Raw genomic sequence first — 14,076 nt, 5'->3', positions numbered from 1 at the left:
GCTGTGGGCTTCTATAGGTGCAGGGCTGGTCAGACACCCCAGAGGGGCTTGAAATGAGCCCCTGAGAGGGAGTTGGGGTCCTTGCACCTGGGTGTGACCTCAACCAGATGTGAGTGAGCATTGGGTGACACCATGAAGGATGGCTTGGACTGAAGAAGCCAGAGGCAGGGCTGCTGTCTCTGTTCTCGAAGGGCAGATAGGCTTGTGAGCGCAGTAGCCACAGGCAGGACAGGTGATGGTGACAGAGGAACACAGCTCAGATTGCACCCTAGGAATGAGAACCGGGGAGACCCCCACCACACCAGGCACAGGACACGCCCTGGCTCTGCCTCATTCAGGACCTACCCCCAACCTGGCTTGGCCACCGGGGGTCCGGAAGATGGGGTCCTGAGTGGAGGGAGGGAGCCCGACGCCTCACCTTGGAAGAAACCAGAGCCTGGAACAGAGGGGGGTCTCGGAATTTGTTGCTCTCCTTCTTCCCCCCTAGAGTGTTCTCTGAGTGCCAGCCCGGCAAGTGGGTCTGGGGCAGAGAAAGGACTCTCAAGGTAGCTACAGGGAAGCAGACCCCAGCTCCTAGTGGGGAAGAGCTTTGGCCAGTCCCAGCTGCCTATGTGAGCAAAAGCTGGCCACCTCCCCCTGTCTGGCTGACCTTGTGAAGTGCTGCTTTCCAGCTCTGAGATCCAAGGAGAGGTCGAGAGGGCGGAACCAACCCTTGTCCGTGAGGAGGCTCAGGGGTCATTCCCTGAAAAACATCTTCACTAGGAGGGAGTTAAGTCCCACATCCTCCAATTATGCTCCCATCCAGCCAGCCCACAATGGGCTGCTCAGATAACCATCGGGGGTTGCACAAATTAACGCTGGAACAATGCTGGCTGCTCGGGCTATTTTTACAGTAGCCATACGCCCGGCTGAACCCCCGCGTCGCCCCGAGGGAGCAGGGCAAAGAAAGGCCATGCGGATGCCGCCACCAGTCTGCACTCAGGGAGACAGAGGAAGGGCTCAGTGAGCCGTCCGGTGGCTCCAGGAAGCCTTTTCTTGGTCTGCTTACCACCAGATAGGGAAACAATCGGGGTCCCCCACCCCGAGCCAGGGAGAGGAAGGAGGCGTGGGGGAAACAGGGATTCTGTTGTGCTTTTTTGTGCCTCTGCTCTTCAGAGCATGGCCCCTGTGGGCCTGGCTGCTGGGGCCAGGCCAACACGTCCCCTCCACACCCCAGGTCCTCAGGCAGCTCTCACCTTGCTCTGCCTTGGGTTGTCTTCTGGGCCAGGCAGTGCAGGCTGAGTGACATGCTGAGTCCTGTGGTTGGGAAGTGGCCTGGCCGAGGTTTGCGCGTAGCACCAGCTGTTTGCAGATCCCGCTCTGGGAACCATCTGCTCAACAGTTCTTGTCTCACAACCTGTTGTGCACCAGGCTCTGGGCACACAGCAGTGGACAAGGCAGGTCCTTGTCCCCATGGAGGTGCTTTTCTGTTCAAGGAGGAGATCATTAACAAGGAAGGAAGGACATGGATATGACATTTTAAGGTCGTGGCAAGCACTTTGACAAGACAGGCTCACATGCCCACTAGAGATGGCCTGGGAGCCGTGTGGCAAGCTGGACTGGGTGTGCCCATGTGACAGGGCCGCATCTGCTCCAGCTGCTGGTCACCGAAAACAGTGTGAGCCAAACGTGGCTCACAGACCTCCCAATTTTTCAACAGAACCTGGAAATCTCGACTTTTCTCTGAAATCTGATATTCAGTGTTGACCACCAGTTTGGATCATGAAGACAGGTTGTGTCCCAGGCGGCTCGGCTCTGAGTCAGTCACGTTAGCCATCATCCTTTTCATTCTGCAAATGAAGTTACAGGCTCAGAGAGGGGTGGGTAGGCCCACGAGCTGTGGTCCCCCAGCTCATCTGTCTTCCATGGCCCTCCACATGGAGGTAAAGCCTTGAAGGCACCCTCTCCCTCTGGCTGGGACTCATGAGACTCTTATCCTCAAGGGAGAGTGAGGACTCAGGGACCTGAGGAAGTACAGAAAGAAGGGGCTCTGCCCTGGCTGGTGGCAGATGTCCTCTAGAGTGGGGGCCAAGTAGGGGTGGGCTGAGAGTGACCATAAACAGCTCCTGGGGGGTTAGGAATTTGACCTCCTTGGGGTCTCCTATTGCCAAACCCAACTGGGAATCAGAGAACAAGGGAGCCTGGATGACACGGGGTTCAGAGCAACCAGAGAATGGACACACGGAGATTAACTGGCTTTCTCACATAATCTTCACTAGAGCAAATCCCTTATTTTTCATGCTGCAGAAATGGGACTGGTTAATGAATTGTGAAGATAGCATCCATTTTCCATATTTGGATGGAAACCCCATTTCGAATGTTGTTTTCATTCCAGCCTGAAACCCCGTTCCTCTTTTGTTTTATGTTTATCCATTCTTTAAACAGGAACAGGCACCTCCCATGCGCCAGGCCCTGTGCTGGAAGCACAAGTAAAATGGGAGCTGTCATTCTTCTATGCAAATCCAAAATTTGGAAAAGGTGATCTGTTCATTTCTAGAAAATTCAGGCAGGTGTTATTTGGAAGGTGCCTTAGAACTGCCTGGGGTGAGTCGTATTTTGTAGACACGATGCCAGGGCTGGGCTGGCTTCATACGTATCTGCCTGCAGGTGCAGGGTGACATATGACATTCGAGGACGACAAACATGGCGCCCTGTGCTTCTGTTCAGCAGTTGCCTAAGGAATGGAATCGGTCAATTTCTGAATCATTAGGTTACCCAATTACCTAGAGGGGGTCTGAATCACTCAAGATGTTGTCAGATCAGTGGTCAGATGAGGGGATGGCAGGCCCCCTGCCACAGACCTGGGCAAGGCCCCCTGTCAACTGGCCTGTAAGTGAGAAGGGAGAGGTTATGTTGAAGACACACAGGCTACCCCTTACCAACTGTGCATTGGGTTGTGCTTTGTGTCCCATAGAAAACGAGGAGGAGATGGCCACCAAGGAGAAGTTGCAGTGTCTGAAGGACTTCCACAAGGACATCCTTAAGCCATCCCCAGGGAAGAGCCCAGGCACGCGGCCTGAGGACGAGGCTGAGGGGAAGCCCCCGCAGAGGGAGAAGTGGTCCAGCAAGATCGACTTTTTGCTCTCCGTGGCTGGTGGCTTCGTCGGCTTGGGCAACGTCTGGCGTTTTCCATACCTCTGCTACAAAAATGGTGGAGGTGAGTCTAAGCTGGGCAGAGTGAGCACTGGAGAAGGGTGGGGCCAGAGTGTGGGTGGCCTCTTGTGCCCTGCTTTCCCTAGTCCCCACCTTGACCTCGGGTCAGCCTGCTGTACCCCGTCCCCACTCCACCCCACCTCAGAATCAGGAGAGGAGCATGACTAAGAATCAGGTGGCCTTCTGTCAGGGACTTACTGTGTTACTTTGAGCAGATCCCTTACCCTCTCTGAGCCCCCAGTTTGCCATCTCTGAAGAGGGGTGATGAGGCCAGGCCCTTGTCTCTCAAACCTCAGATACTCATACACCCCCATCATAAATTCCCTGGTATCTATGTGCCTCCCAACTCCTCCTTACTTTAAATCTTTCCTAACATTTGCTTTGGCTTTTCTAACTTAAACCAAATGCAGTTCAAAAGCAAGCTTTGTGGGGGCAGCCGCTTAGCTCAGTTGGTTAGAGGGCCGGTGCTCTTAACAACAAAGTTACCGTTTCAATTCCCACATGGGCCCCTGTGAGCTGCCCCCTCCACAACTAGATTGAAACAACTACTTGAGCTGATGGGTCTTGGGAAAACACACTTAAAGTAAATAAACCTTAAAAAAAAAAATAAAAAAAAAAAATAGCAAGCTTTGTTTCCCCTCCTAAATGGAAAACGAGTGTCATTTGCCATAATGGAAATGTATCCAGGAAAATAAATACAGTGAAGATATTTTTTATTTTTCTTTTAAACATTTTTTCTAGTTTTTATTGAGGTGTAATTGACATACACCCTTGTATTAGTTTCAGGTGTATAGCATAATGCTTTGATATATGTGTGTATTAGTTACACGTTTTCTTCTTGTCATGAGAACTTTTAAAATTCCTCTCTTTCAAATATAGTGTCATTAACTATCGTCACCACGCTGTATATTCCATCCTCAGAACTTATGTATCTTATAACGGAAGTTTGTGCTTTTGACCACCATTACCCAATGAAAATATTTTTTAAATGTAAGGTCTCTTTGGTTGGTTTGGGTTTTAGGGTTTTGTCTTTTTGTTTTTTTTTTTAACCTGCTGATGGCTAAGATCTAGATTCCTCTCTTGTTGGAGGTGTTCAGATCTGGCAGCACACGCTAGGAACTTTCTTGCTATGAAGTAAGAGGGGCTTGAAGAGAACTGGGCAGGGAGACCTGCCCATAATCAAGGGCTTATCTGTCAGCAGAGATCGGCATGCCGCGTACTGCCGCCATTAGGAGAAACACCTTTCGGGAAATTCTGCCTTAGAGCCTGGTTTCTTAACTTTTTGTAGGTCTCAGGCGCCTTTCGGACTTTGATGAGTGTCCTAGACGCTCCCCAAAAGAAAGCACATACACATAGACTCAAGTTGCCCACAGTTTCAAAGGGTTTATGGACCCGCTGAAGCCATTAGTGTATACCAGGTAGGAACCCTCGCCCGGACTCTTTGCCTCTCACTTCTCCCCTGGCTCCCACCCCCAGCTGGAGGTGCCCCCTGCCCACGCCTTTTGCTTCGTATCACCGCACCCTTCCTAGCTAGTTCCTCCCAGCCTCCTGCCTTGGGCAGGCCTGGAGACAGATAGGTGAAGGCTTCAACAAGGAGGTCAGGTTTGAGATGGGTCTGAAGGGCTGAGCAGTCCTTATTCAGATAGATGATGTGGGGAAGGCAGGCAGGCAGTTGGCACAGCTTAACCAAAGGCTCATAGGCTGAAAGCACCTGGTAGATTTGAAGAAGGTGAGAGGGCACACTGGAAAGGAGATGCCAGCTGGACCAGGTGGGCAGGGCCTGGAGAATTTTCAACCAGGTCCAAGAGTTTGGCCTTTACCCTTCACATCCCTCGTGTCCCTCACTCATTCTCACTGATTCCATTGGTTGGGAGGGCTTGGGAGTGAGCAGCTGCAGCCTTGGCCCCCTGTGACAGCCCCAGTCTGACCCTCACCCCACTTTGCTCTCTCTGCAGGTGCATTTCTCATACCATATTTTATTTTCCTGTTTGGGGGCGGCCTGCCTGTGTTCTTCCTGGAGGTAATCATAGGCCAGTACACCTCTGAAGGGGGCATCACCTGCTGGGAAAAGATCTGCCCCTTGTTCTCCGGTGAGTATGGGACAAAGGTCACCTGGGGCCTGGTATTCATTAGTTCAGCAAATTTTTATTGAGTACCTCCTGTTTGCCAGGTACATCGAAGCCTCATGCAATCACTTGGCACGGTGCCTGACAAAAGGTAGCAGCCAGTGCATGATACGCATGCTTCTGCTGCTCCCAGTAACTGCTCAGTACATACCAGCTGTTCCCACCTCTCCGGGTTGTTGAAGGATAGAGAAGCTAGCAGTCGCTTTGCTGTATCATGCAGAAGATAAGCTCTCAGATTCAGGAGCCTTTCTGTTTGGACCCGAGTCCCTCTTCCTCCTCTTGCTAACTCTGGTGACTTTGGGAAAGTCATTCAATCTCTTTGTGCCCCGATTGCCTCATCTATAAGATGGAAACATTAATAATATGCTTACTTCATAGGGTTACTAACGAAGATAAAATGACGTTGTCCCGTGAAAGTGCTTTGTACATATAGTAAGCCCCAAATTAATGGTAGCTTTATTATTATTATCACGTGAAATCCTACGCTTCATACCACGTATGCATCCATTAGATAATGCTGTTATGATTATAATTGGCAAGGATGGGAGGATGTGTCTGTTGTCATCCCTATAAATCCATCGATCCATTTATGCCTCAAACCTTTCTTCATTAAACTAGTCAGTGTAGACTATCCCTCCGTCTGTCCATCCATCCATCATCTGTCCGTTTATCCATCTCCTTATTCATCCATCCATTCATCTACCCAACCTCCCAGCCAATCACAAGCCATCCATCCACCCAACAAATCAAATGTCCGTTCGTCAATCCAACATTTACCCATTCAGCTCTCCGTTAGTCCATCTACCCGTTCACCTACCTATCCTTTCGTTGATCTATTCCCCTCCACACGTTCTTCGATCCGTCCAAACATCCCATTTATCTAACCATTCTCTCCCCTGTCCATGCGTCCAGTTATCCATTCATTTTACAAACGTTTGCTGGTCACCGTTGTTGAAGGGCCCGTTCTGGCCCCAGGCCCGAGGGTGCCACAGCCCCCCGTTTGAGTCCGTGCACGTGGTGGTCTGGCCGCCCTCCTGATGCGTGTCCTGCTTGTGCTGCCCCGCAGGCATCGGCTACGCCTCCATCGTGATCGTCTCCCTCCTGAATGTATACTACATCATCATCCTGGCCTGGGCCACGTACTACCTGTTCCAGTCTTTTCAGTCGGAGCTGCCCTGGGCACACTGCAACCACACCTGGAACACACCCTATTGTATGGAGGACACTATGCGCAGGAACAAGAGCCTGTGGATCACCCTCAACACCAGCAACTTCACCTCCCCTGTCACCGAGTTCTGGGAGTAAGACCGGCCTCACTAAGGAAGGAGGGAGGGTGTGGGCGGGGGCGGAGAGGACAGCCCACCTCCTCATCTTCTCCCCAGGGATGTGGGAGTCACCGTCTTGGGATGGGTTTGGGGTTGTTGGGGGGAAGGGGATACAGATTCGGAGATAAATCCACGCCTTTGGTCTCAGACAGGACTGGAATGGAACCCCAGTTCTGCCATTTTACTGGCTGTTTGACGTTCAGCAAGTTTCTGCCCCTTTCTGAGCCTCAGTTTCTTTCACTGTCAAATGAGGGGAATGAATCGTTCCTCTACATCCATGGGATCTCTATGAGGATTGTTTCCCAAAGGCAGGTAGATGTTACTTACATTGTCTGAAAATGATATAGTTTTCTTAATGTATTTTAGAGGAAATATAGTTAGCATATCAAACCTCTTATTGCACAGAGAAAAATGCAATATGAAGCTGAAATAGGTACTCAAGTGAAAAGTTAAGTAGATAGATTGAAAATTATGTATCGGTCAGCTTTTGCTATATAACAACCATCCCCAAACTCAGTGGCTTTAAACAACAACTATTTATTTGGTTTAAGGTTCTGCTGATTGGCAGTTTGGGCTGAACTTGGCTGGGCAGTTTTTTTGGTCTTTGTTGGGCTCCCTGAAGGGTAGGTTAGCTATAGGGCTTCAGGGTAGTTTTCCTGGGGATTAGCTGACTATGGGGTAGGGTGCCAGAGTCCATATTGTCTTATTACCCAGCAGGCTAGCTTGGGCCTATTCACAGGCAGCTTGGCATTCCAAAACAACAAACGGGAAATTTCCAGTGCGGGAACACTTTTCAAGCCTCTGCTTGCATCATTTCCATTAATGTCCCACTGACCAAAGAAAGCCACCAGACTAACCCAGATTTGAGAGGTGGGGAAATGGGTTCTGTCTCTCTATGAGAGGAGTTGAGAATTACGGACATTTTTACAGTTTACCGTAATGTAGTCAGGAGTATATACACAGGACGAACACCAGAAAGGCAGAATGTGGAGGGGCTTGAAATCTGGATATCTCTTAGCTACTATATGGGGAAGTTCTTCTAACACAGTGCTTGGAGGCCAATCAAAAATATATTCATGCATTGCTTTCCTTGTTCTTCATGAGCTATTAAATGGGGGGCCCCCTTGCTCTGAGATAAGGCCTTGCATGGAGCTTGAGAGTCAGGGGAAGGGACTGCTGTTACGGAAGTGGGTTAGCCCCTAATTATCAGGAGGTGATGCTCCCTCTGTTTTGTGTGTAGCTTTGCTGTTTCCAAGGTGTCTCCCTGGACCTCTTAGACCTGGCCCAGGAACAGGCTGGTTGGTCCCAGCTATGCTTTTGGACTAGAGCTGGGAACTCATAGGCAAGGTCGGTCAGCCCTTACTTTGGTGGTGCGTGTCCCTGTCATGACACGTGGACCTTTCTGTATGTGCTCCCAGGTCCCTGGGGCTACTTGGACTGGGGCCGGGGCTCTATATATGCACATATTTTCCACTGGCAGACAAAGAGGGCATTACAAGCACATTCATCACCCCCTCAGCTCCCCACCCTGTGGAAAGCTGTGTTTACAGACAATGACATGCAGGCACTTCATTCTTCTCACTTGAATGGGGCCTGAGACCACAGCCCTGTCTGCTCTCGGCCGTTCCTGGCAAAGCCTGATCACCCAGGGCCTGCCCCACCCAGGACACTGGCACTCAACCAGCCCCTCGGGTGCCTGCTGAGGCCTCATTGTCTCGGCCATGGATTGACTGCCTGGGTTTGAACCCTTACTCGGCCACTTTTAGCCTGGGCAGGTGCTTTTACTTTTCTGGGCCTGTGTCCTCACCTGTACCTGGAGAGATCATAGTATCGCCCTCCCAGGTTGTAGGGCTGCCCTAACTTAAGGAGATCATGCATGGCCAGCTCTGAGAACCTGCCTGATAAATATGGGCCATCGTTATTTAGTGCCCTCATAGTGGTAAAACTGCTCCTCAGCAGCCTTTGGCTTTCAGGTGGACTAAGAATGGCTCCCTGCCAAATGCCCATATGGTCCTCCCTTTTGCAAAAGGGCCGTCGTCCTTGCTTGTCTCCCTGTCATCTTAGGCCTGAGGGTTCTTGAGAAGGAGCTCACGTAAGGATGAAGTCCTCTGGCTGTCCATTCCTCACCCATGCCTTCTCCCCTGCCTATCCCCGAGACGGCCCTACTGGGGGATTCTAGGTGTCCTGCCTTCCAGAATCTCCTTTCTGAGTGCCTCAGCTCCCTTCCTGGCCCGGAAGGCATTAAGACAGTGTTTATCATTGCGAACTTCCTGGTCCTGCAGGCACCTTCCCAAGCCCCACATGATCCAGATGGACTTGCTCAGTCCGCAGAATGCTGGCCGCTTGCCCGGTGCTCACTTCCCACTCCAGCCTTCACACCCCCTCCTCTGGGCTTCTAGCAAAGCTCTGTGAGTCCCACCTGAACATCCACAAATAACGTGCCCTCTTTCTAGAACCCTGTGGAGGACTGAGGTCGATAGAGGAGGAGGATGGAAAGCAGGCTTGGGCAAGAGGACCAGGTCTGCAGCCCGTGTGATCAGAGAGAGGCTAAAGCCAATGAGCGGGGTCAGGGCATTCAGCTTAGTGCAGCCCTGAGCCAGGCACCATGGGTGAGAAGGGTCCAGCCGCCTGCCTTCAAGAGCCTTCCCTTCTCTTGGGCATGAAAGAGAGGAAATGAAGAAAGCGAACGTGGAGTGACTGACTCTCATAAGCATCGTGGGAGGGACTTACCTCTATCCTTTCATGTCGTCTTTGCAGAGCCCCTAGGGAAACTGTCCAGGAATCATCTCAAACTCCTTTCTACCTCAAATCCCACAGTCAATTCACAGGTCCTCTTGGCTCTCCCTTTAAAGTATATCCAGAGTCTGACCACCCTCCCCACTTGCACTGCAACCCCCTTCTCCCCCCTTGGGACCCCTGTCCTCACACTCCCAGAGCCCAGCACTGGCCTCTCATTGCTCCCCCCGCTTTACCCTCGCATCTCTGCAATCAGCTGGGAGTCCAAATATGTCATTTCTCAACGCAGAATCCTCATGGCTTTTCCCATACTGTGATCTCACACAGCCCGAGAGGATTTGAAGTGTTTCAGCACAGTAAGTGCCCACTGAGTGCTGATTCTTCTCATTAATTCATGTCTGCGTCCCCTGGGCTGTGTAGCATGGAACAGCACGTCACTGCACCTCTCTGACCTCGTTTCGCCCACCTGGAAATGGAGGGGCCATGTGAGCTTGACTTTGAGGGATGAGTTCACTAGGCTGAAAGGAGAGAGAGAAAAGTCATTGTGGGCAGAAGGAACATTCATGCATCCTGAAAGCACACAAGTGTTTGGGAACAGCAAGTCATTGGTTTGGCCAGAGTATAGGATACATGAGGCCAGGGAGAAGGACTGAGGGCTCGAATGTTAGCCCGTAAGCTTTGTTCTCCAGGAAGGGGAACCATGCAGTGGTTCCATGCAACGTATATGAGAAGGGGGTTGATGTGATTGAATGAATCTGTGATTTCTGGACATTGCTTAAGGAGCACACTGGTGGAAGAGAGGCTGCGACCTGTATTAGGCAACGAGTGTATACAGGGTCTCACTGGGCTCAGTCATCAGTAAATCTCGGTTCCCTTGGGGGTGAAACTTAGCTTTTATAATTTCCCTTGAAAATAGCCACCAGCTCTGCAGTGACTCGCTCCAGGGTTTTCGTCGAGCAATGCTTGCTGGGACATTACTGAGGTATCACTGGCTGGTGCCCCATCGGGCTGCAGAGCAATGAGGATCTCTCAAAGGCCGATGTCCATTCCCCTCGAGCTGAAGCCCAATCCCTGCCATTACTTCCCTTCACTGCTCATACCTGCACCAGATATATAGGTCCCTGAGCTGTCCTTCCCTTCTGCAAACGATGCTGATGGGTGCTCAGGAGCTCCCTGGGAATCAGGTTGAGGCACCGTGGGAGCTGAGACTCCCGCCTGGCCCTGGACAGGGAAGGATCATCCCTGCCCCGCTCCAGTTTTACAAGAGGATATGGTAGACAGCCGTGGGTGACGCTTCCATTCTTTAGCGCAGGGAGACTGACTCTGGCTCCCACATGTCCCAGCTGCATGACCTCAGTGCTGTCACCTCACCTCTCCAAAACTTGGAGATAGCATGGTCCCAAGACCTCATGGCCTGGCTTGAGTGTTCAAGAGCTAAGACAGGGCCTGTGGGCATAGCTAATTAGGTAGGACACTGATGACCAGAGTGGTTAAGTGACTTGCCCAAGGTTACATAGGCAGCTCGACATAGCAGAGTTCCCAGCCCTGGTCTCAGACAGTGGACATCACCTCCAGGATCGGTGTCCCCACAAGCTGTAAGTCCAGGGCAAATTCACGGTCACAGGTAACGTTGTGCCCTATGTGTGTGACCCCACTCTCAGCTTATACACGGGGTCTTCTCTTGGCCTGGATTCCTCGTGCCCACCCCGTCTGCAACACTAAAGTGCTGTTCTCAGCAGGAGCTGGTGAGATGCCCTGTACCAGATCCTGTGAAAGCCACCTGGGCTCTGGAGACAATCATTACATGCTGGCTTTATCATTTAACTCGGAGTCGCTCTGTAATGGGGAAGCAGAGCTTCTTGCCCCTGGTCAACTTTGTCCCGCTCATCCTGCTCTGGGGTCACCAATGTCCCGAGGGTCCTGCTTCACCCCCAGCCCTGGAAGACAGGCGGGGCCAGATCTGGCCGAATGCCCTCCATCAGGCTGGAGCCATGCCTTCCTCCCCGGTTCCTCCAGAGCCCCATGGGAGCTCAGCATGTATCATTAGACTTTATTAGAATCAAAGAAATGAGTCATATTTGCAAACAAGCCCTGCTCAGCCAATCTTCCCTTGCAGCTGGAAGGGGGAGGCGGGGGAGAAAGCCTTGTGCAGCCCCATGCTCAGGGCGGACGGGCTCTTTTATAATTGTTGCTTCCACCAGTCTCCAGGGAAGAGCCATCGCCAATAAATGGCTGGCCGGCAGTCAAAAGGAAACGATTTGGCCCACTCGGAGGACGTATTTACATCTCTGAGTGCTGGCTGGACGGCAGCGGGGTGGCCGACTCAAAACAGACATCCAAGCAATTCTTTTTTGGATCCACCCTGGAATGAATCATTACTATTCTTGGACAAGAATGCAGCTCACCTCTGCATCTCCTCTCTCTGTATGAGAGACACAAGGAAGTTTGGGATGCTGGGGACCTCGTGAAGGGTAGCATAGGAACTGGCACATAGGTGGCTGGAACCAGGCCAAGGGTTGATTTTATCTGGATAATTTCAGGTTAGTTCCTGAACTTCTCTGAGCCTCAGTGTCCCCATCAACCAAATGGGTATAATTAATTTACTCAGCTAATGTCTGTTGAGCACCTACTATGTGCCGGGCACTATCCTGGATCCAGCAGTGATCAAGACATAGGCCCTGCCTCCACGGAGATGTCATTTTAGTAGGACAGACAGAGATGAAACAGATAACACAAATAAAATTGTAATAGAAAAGCAATGATAAATGATGGAAAATAAAGCCAGGGCAGAGGAAGGAGAGTGACCAAGGATGCTTTTTATACAGGTGCCAGGAAAGGCATTTGAACAGAGATCCAAAGAGGGTGTGGCATGTCCTGTAATAAGTGGCCCAGGGAACAGTCACTTCAAAGATCCTGAGGCAAGAGCATGCTCCAGCTATTCTGGGAACATTCCAGAAGCCCCTGTGGCTAACGGAGGAAGTGAAGTGACCATGTGGGGGGATGAGGTTCAAGAGGGGACCACTCACTGTGCAAACAGCTTGTCCTACACATGTCCCATTTACACCTGTGGTTCCCAGCGTTATTATTAATAGGCACCATCCTCATTCTTTAAGGTGCCTGGGTCTGAATGATATTTGGTCACTTATTCAGGGAGGCAAAAAGGAGTGGGGCAAGTCGGGAGGGCCTTGTTGGCCTGCTAGGTGGGAGCCGCGGGAGGATGTGGAGCAGAGGAGGGGTGACCTAACTTGGGTATTGAAAGAGTAATGTGAACCGACTGGGATGAGAAAGACCATTGAGGAGGCTGCTGAAGGAGCCCTGGTGTGTGGGGGCCTGGACAGGGGTGGTGACAACGTTGGGGAGACGTGGCCGGATTTAGGGTAACTTGTGCAGTCTCCTGGCCCCAGTGAGGAACAGTGCACCATGGCCGTCCCTCTGGGGCATAGCACTCTATAGTTTACTAAGCACCCCCCTGCAGCATGGGGAAGGCCCAACAGACCCTGGTCTGCTGCTTTGTGGCTGAGGCCACCGGGGTCTGACAAGAAAGGGACTTGTGGAGGGTCCTTTCAACTGGGTCCCCTCAAAAAGGGGTTCAGATGAACCCACAGGCTCTCTGGTCTCCATGGCTACCATTGAGATGTTCTTGGAAAGGATGCCAGACCCTTTGGCCCCAAGCCCGCATCAGACTCTGTTATGACAACCCCTGATGGATGAGATATATTCATTCCATTCCTAGAATGTCTGCATAGTTCATTACAAACATTTTCTACAATTTAAAATAATTCGTATAAAGGCGATACGTGCACATTACATTCACCAACAGCTCCCTTTCTCCACCGGCAGTGACACAACCGGCGTCTTGTATGCCCTGCCAAAAATAGTCTGTGCGTGTTCGAGCACAATGCATCCATCCCTTTTTACACAATAGGGAACATGCCGTCCATGCTCTTCCTCATCGTGCTGTGTCCACTTACTTATCTCCAGGATAGAGTTCCTTATCAGCACCCAGCGAGCTTTCCCGCTGTCCCACGGGCTGGGTAGCATTCACTGTGTCTTCTCCGTGCGTGCTCAGCCCCAGTTGATGGGCCATTTGGGTGGTTTCCAATCTTTTGCTCCTACAGACAACTGTGGGGTGGACCTTGCTTTTGGCCACATGTGACTGTAACTGCAGGGAAGAGTCTTGGGAATGGAATTGCTGGGTCCAAGAAAACGTGCCTTAAAATGTCATCGGAGAGCCTACAAGAAGATTGCCACCAGTAATGGAGAAGCAAGTTATGACCCAGTTTCCTTGTTGTGACTTCCATAACTGGTCAGTTGCCCGGAGCAAGCTGACGTGGCAGCCTCCCATCAATAGTGGGCACCACTGGTTTGCCCAGCATGGTGGTGGGAGAAGGCAGAAAGGTGTCAGTGAACTTACTGAGGGCTTGGTGCCATCAGAATCCTGGCTCTGGGGTTTCTAGCTTCTCAGCCAACTTGCCCTGCAGGAGAAAAGAAAAGGCCATCTTATGACTGGCCACCTCCTTCGCCTTAGCTGAGCCCCTACTGTGTGCCTGTCTGTGAGATTCTTGTCCTTGGGATGTCTAGAGTCTGGTAGGCAAGCCAGACTTGTCACTCGAGGGTGACCTCCAGTGTTAGAGCACAGGAAGGGACTCTACGGTTAGTCATCTGCGGAGCATCAGGGAAGGCTTGTCTGGAAGCAT

At 51.4% G+C, this 14,076-nt stretch overlaps 1 protein-coding gene across 5 annotated transcripts in view; it reads left to right on the top strand.

Moving 5' to 3' along the window:
* SLC6A6 (solute carrier family 6 member 6) overlaps positions 1 to 14,076 on the top strand; it is an 82,226-nt gene that overhangs the window by 37,146 nt on the left and 31,004 nt on the right. For 4 of the 5 annotated variants that reach the window (XR_013994829.1, XM_081071407.1, XM_081071404.1 and 1 more), the window contains exons 3-5: positions 2,954 to 3,196; positions 5,148 to 5,282; positions 6,385 to 6,619. Coding sequence is in view for 3 of the 5 variants with exons in the window: in XM_081071404.1 (XP_080927530.1) it covers positions 2,968 to 3,196; positions 5,148 to 5,282; positions 6,385 to 6,619 (599 nt within the window). In the remaining 2 variants the exon portion in view is untranslated. Of the gene's footprint in view, positions 1 to 2,953; positions 3,197 to 4,480; positions 4,611 to 5,147; positions 5,283 to 6,384; positions 6,620 to 14,076 lie in introns of those variants that run through there. The other variant, XM_081071406.1, reaches the window with a different exon arrangement.

Source organism: Rhinolophus hipposideros, assembly GCF_964194185.1.
Source record: "Rhinolophus hipposideros genome assembly, chromosome: 14".
NCBI lineage: Eukaryota > Metazoa > Chordata > Mammalia > Chiroptera > Rhinolophidae > Rhinolophus > Rhinolophus hipposideros.
The sequence above is the reverse complement of the archived record's forward strand: the minus strand, read 5'-3'. Positions and strand labels throughout refer to the sequence as shown.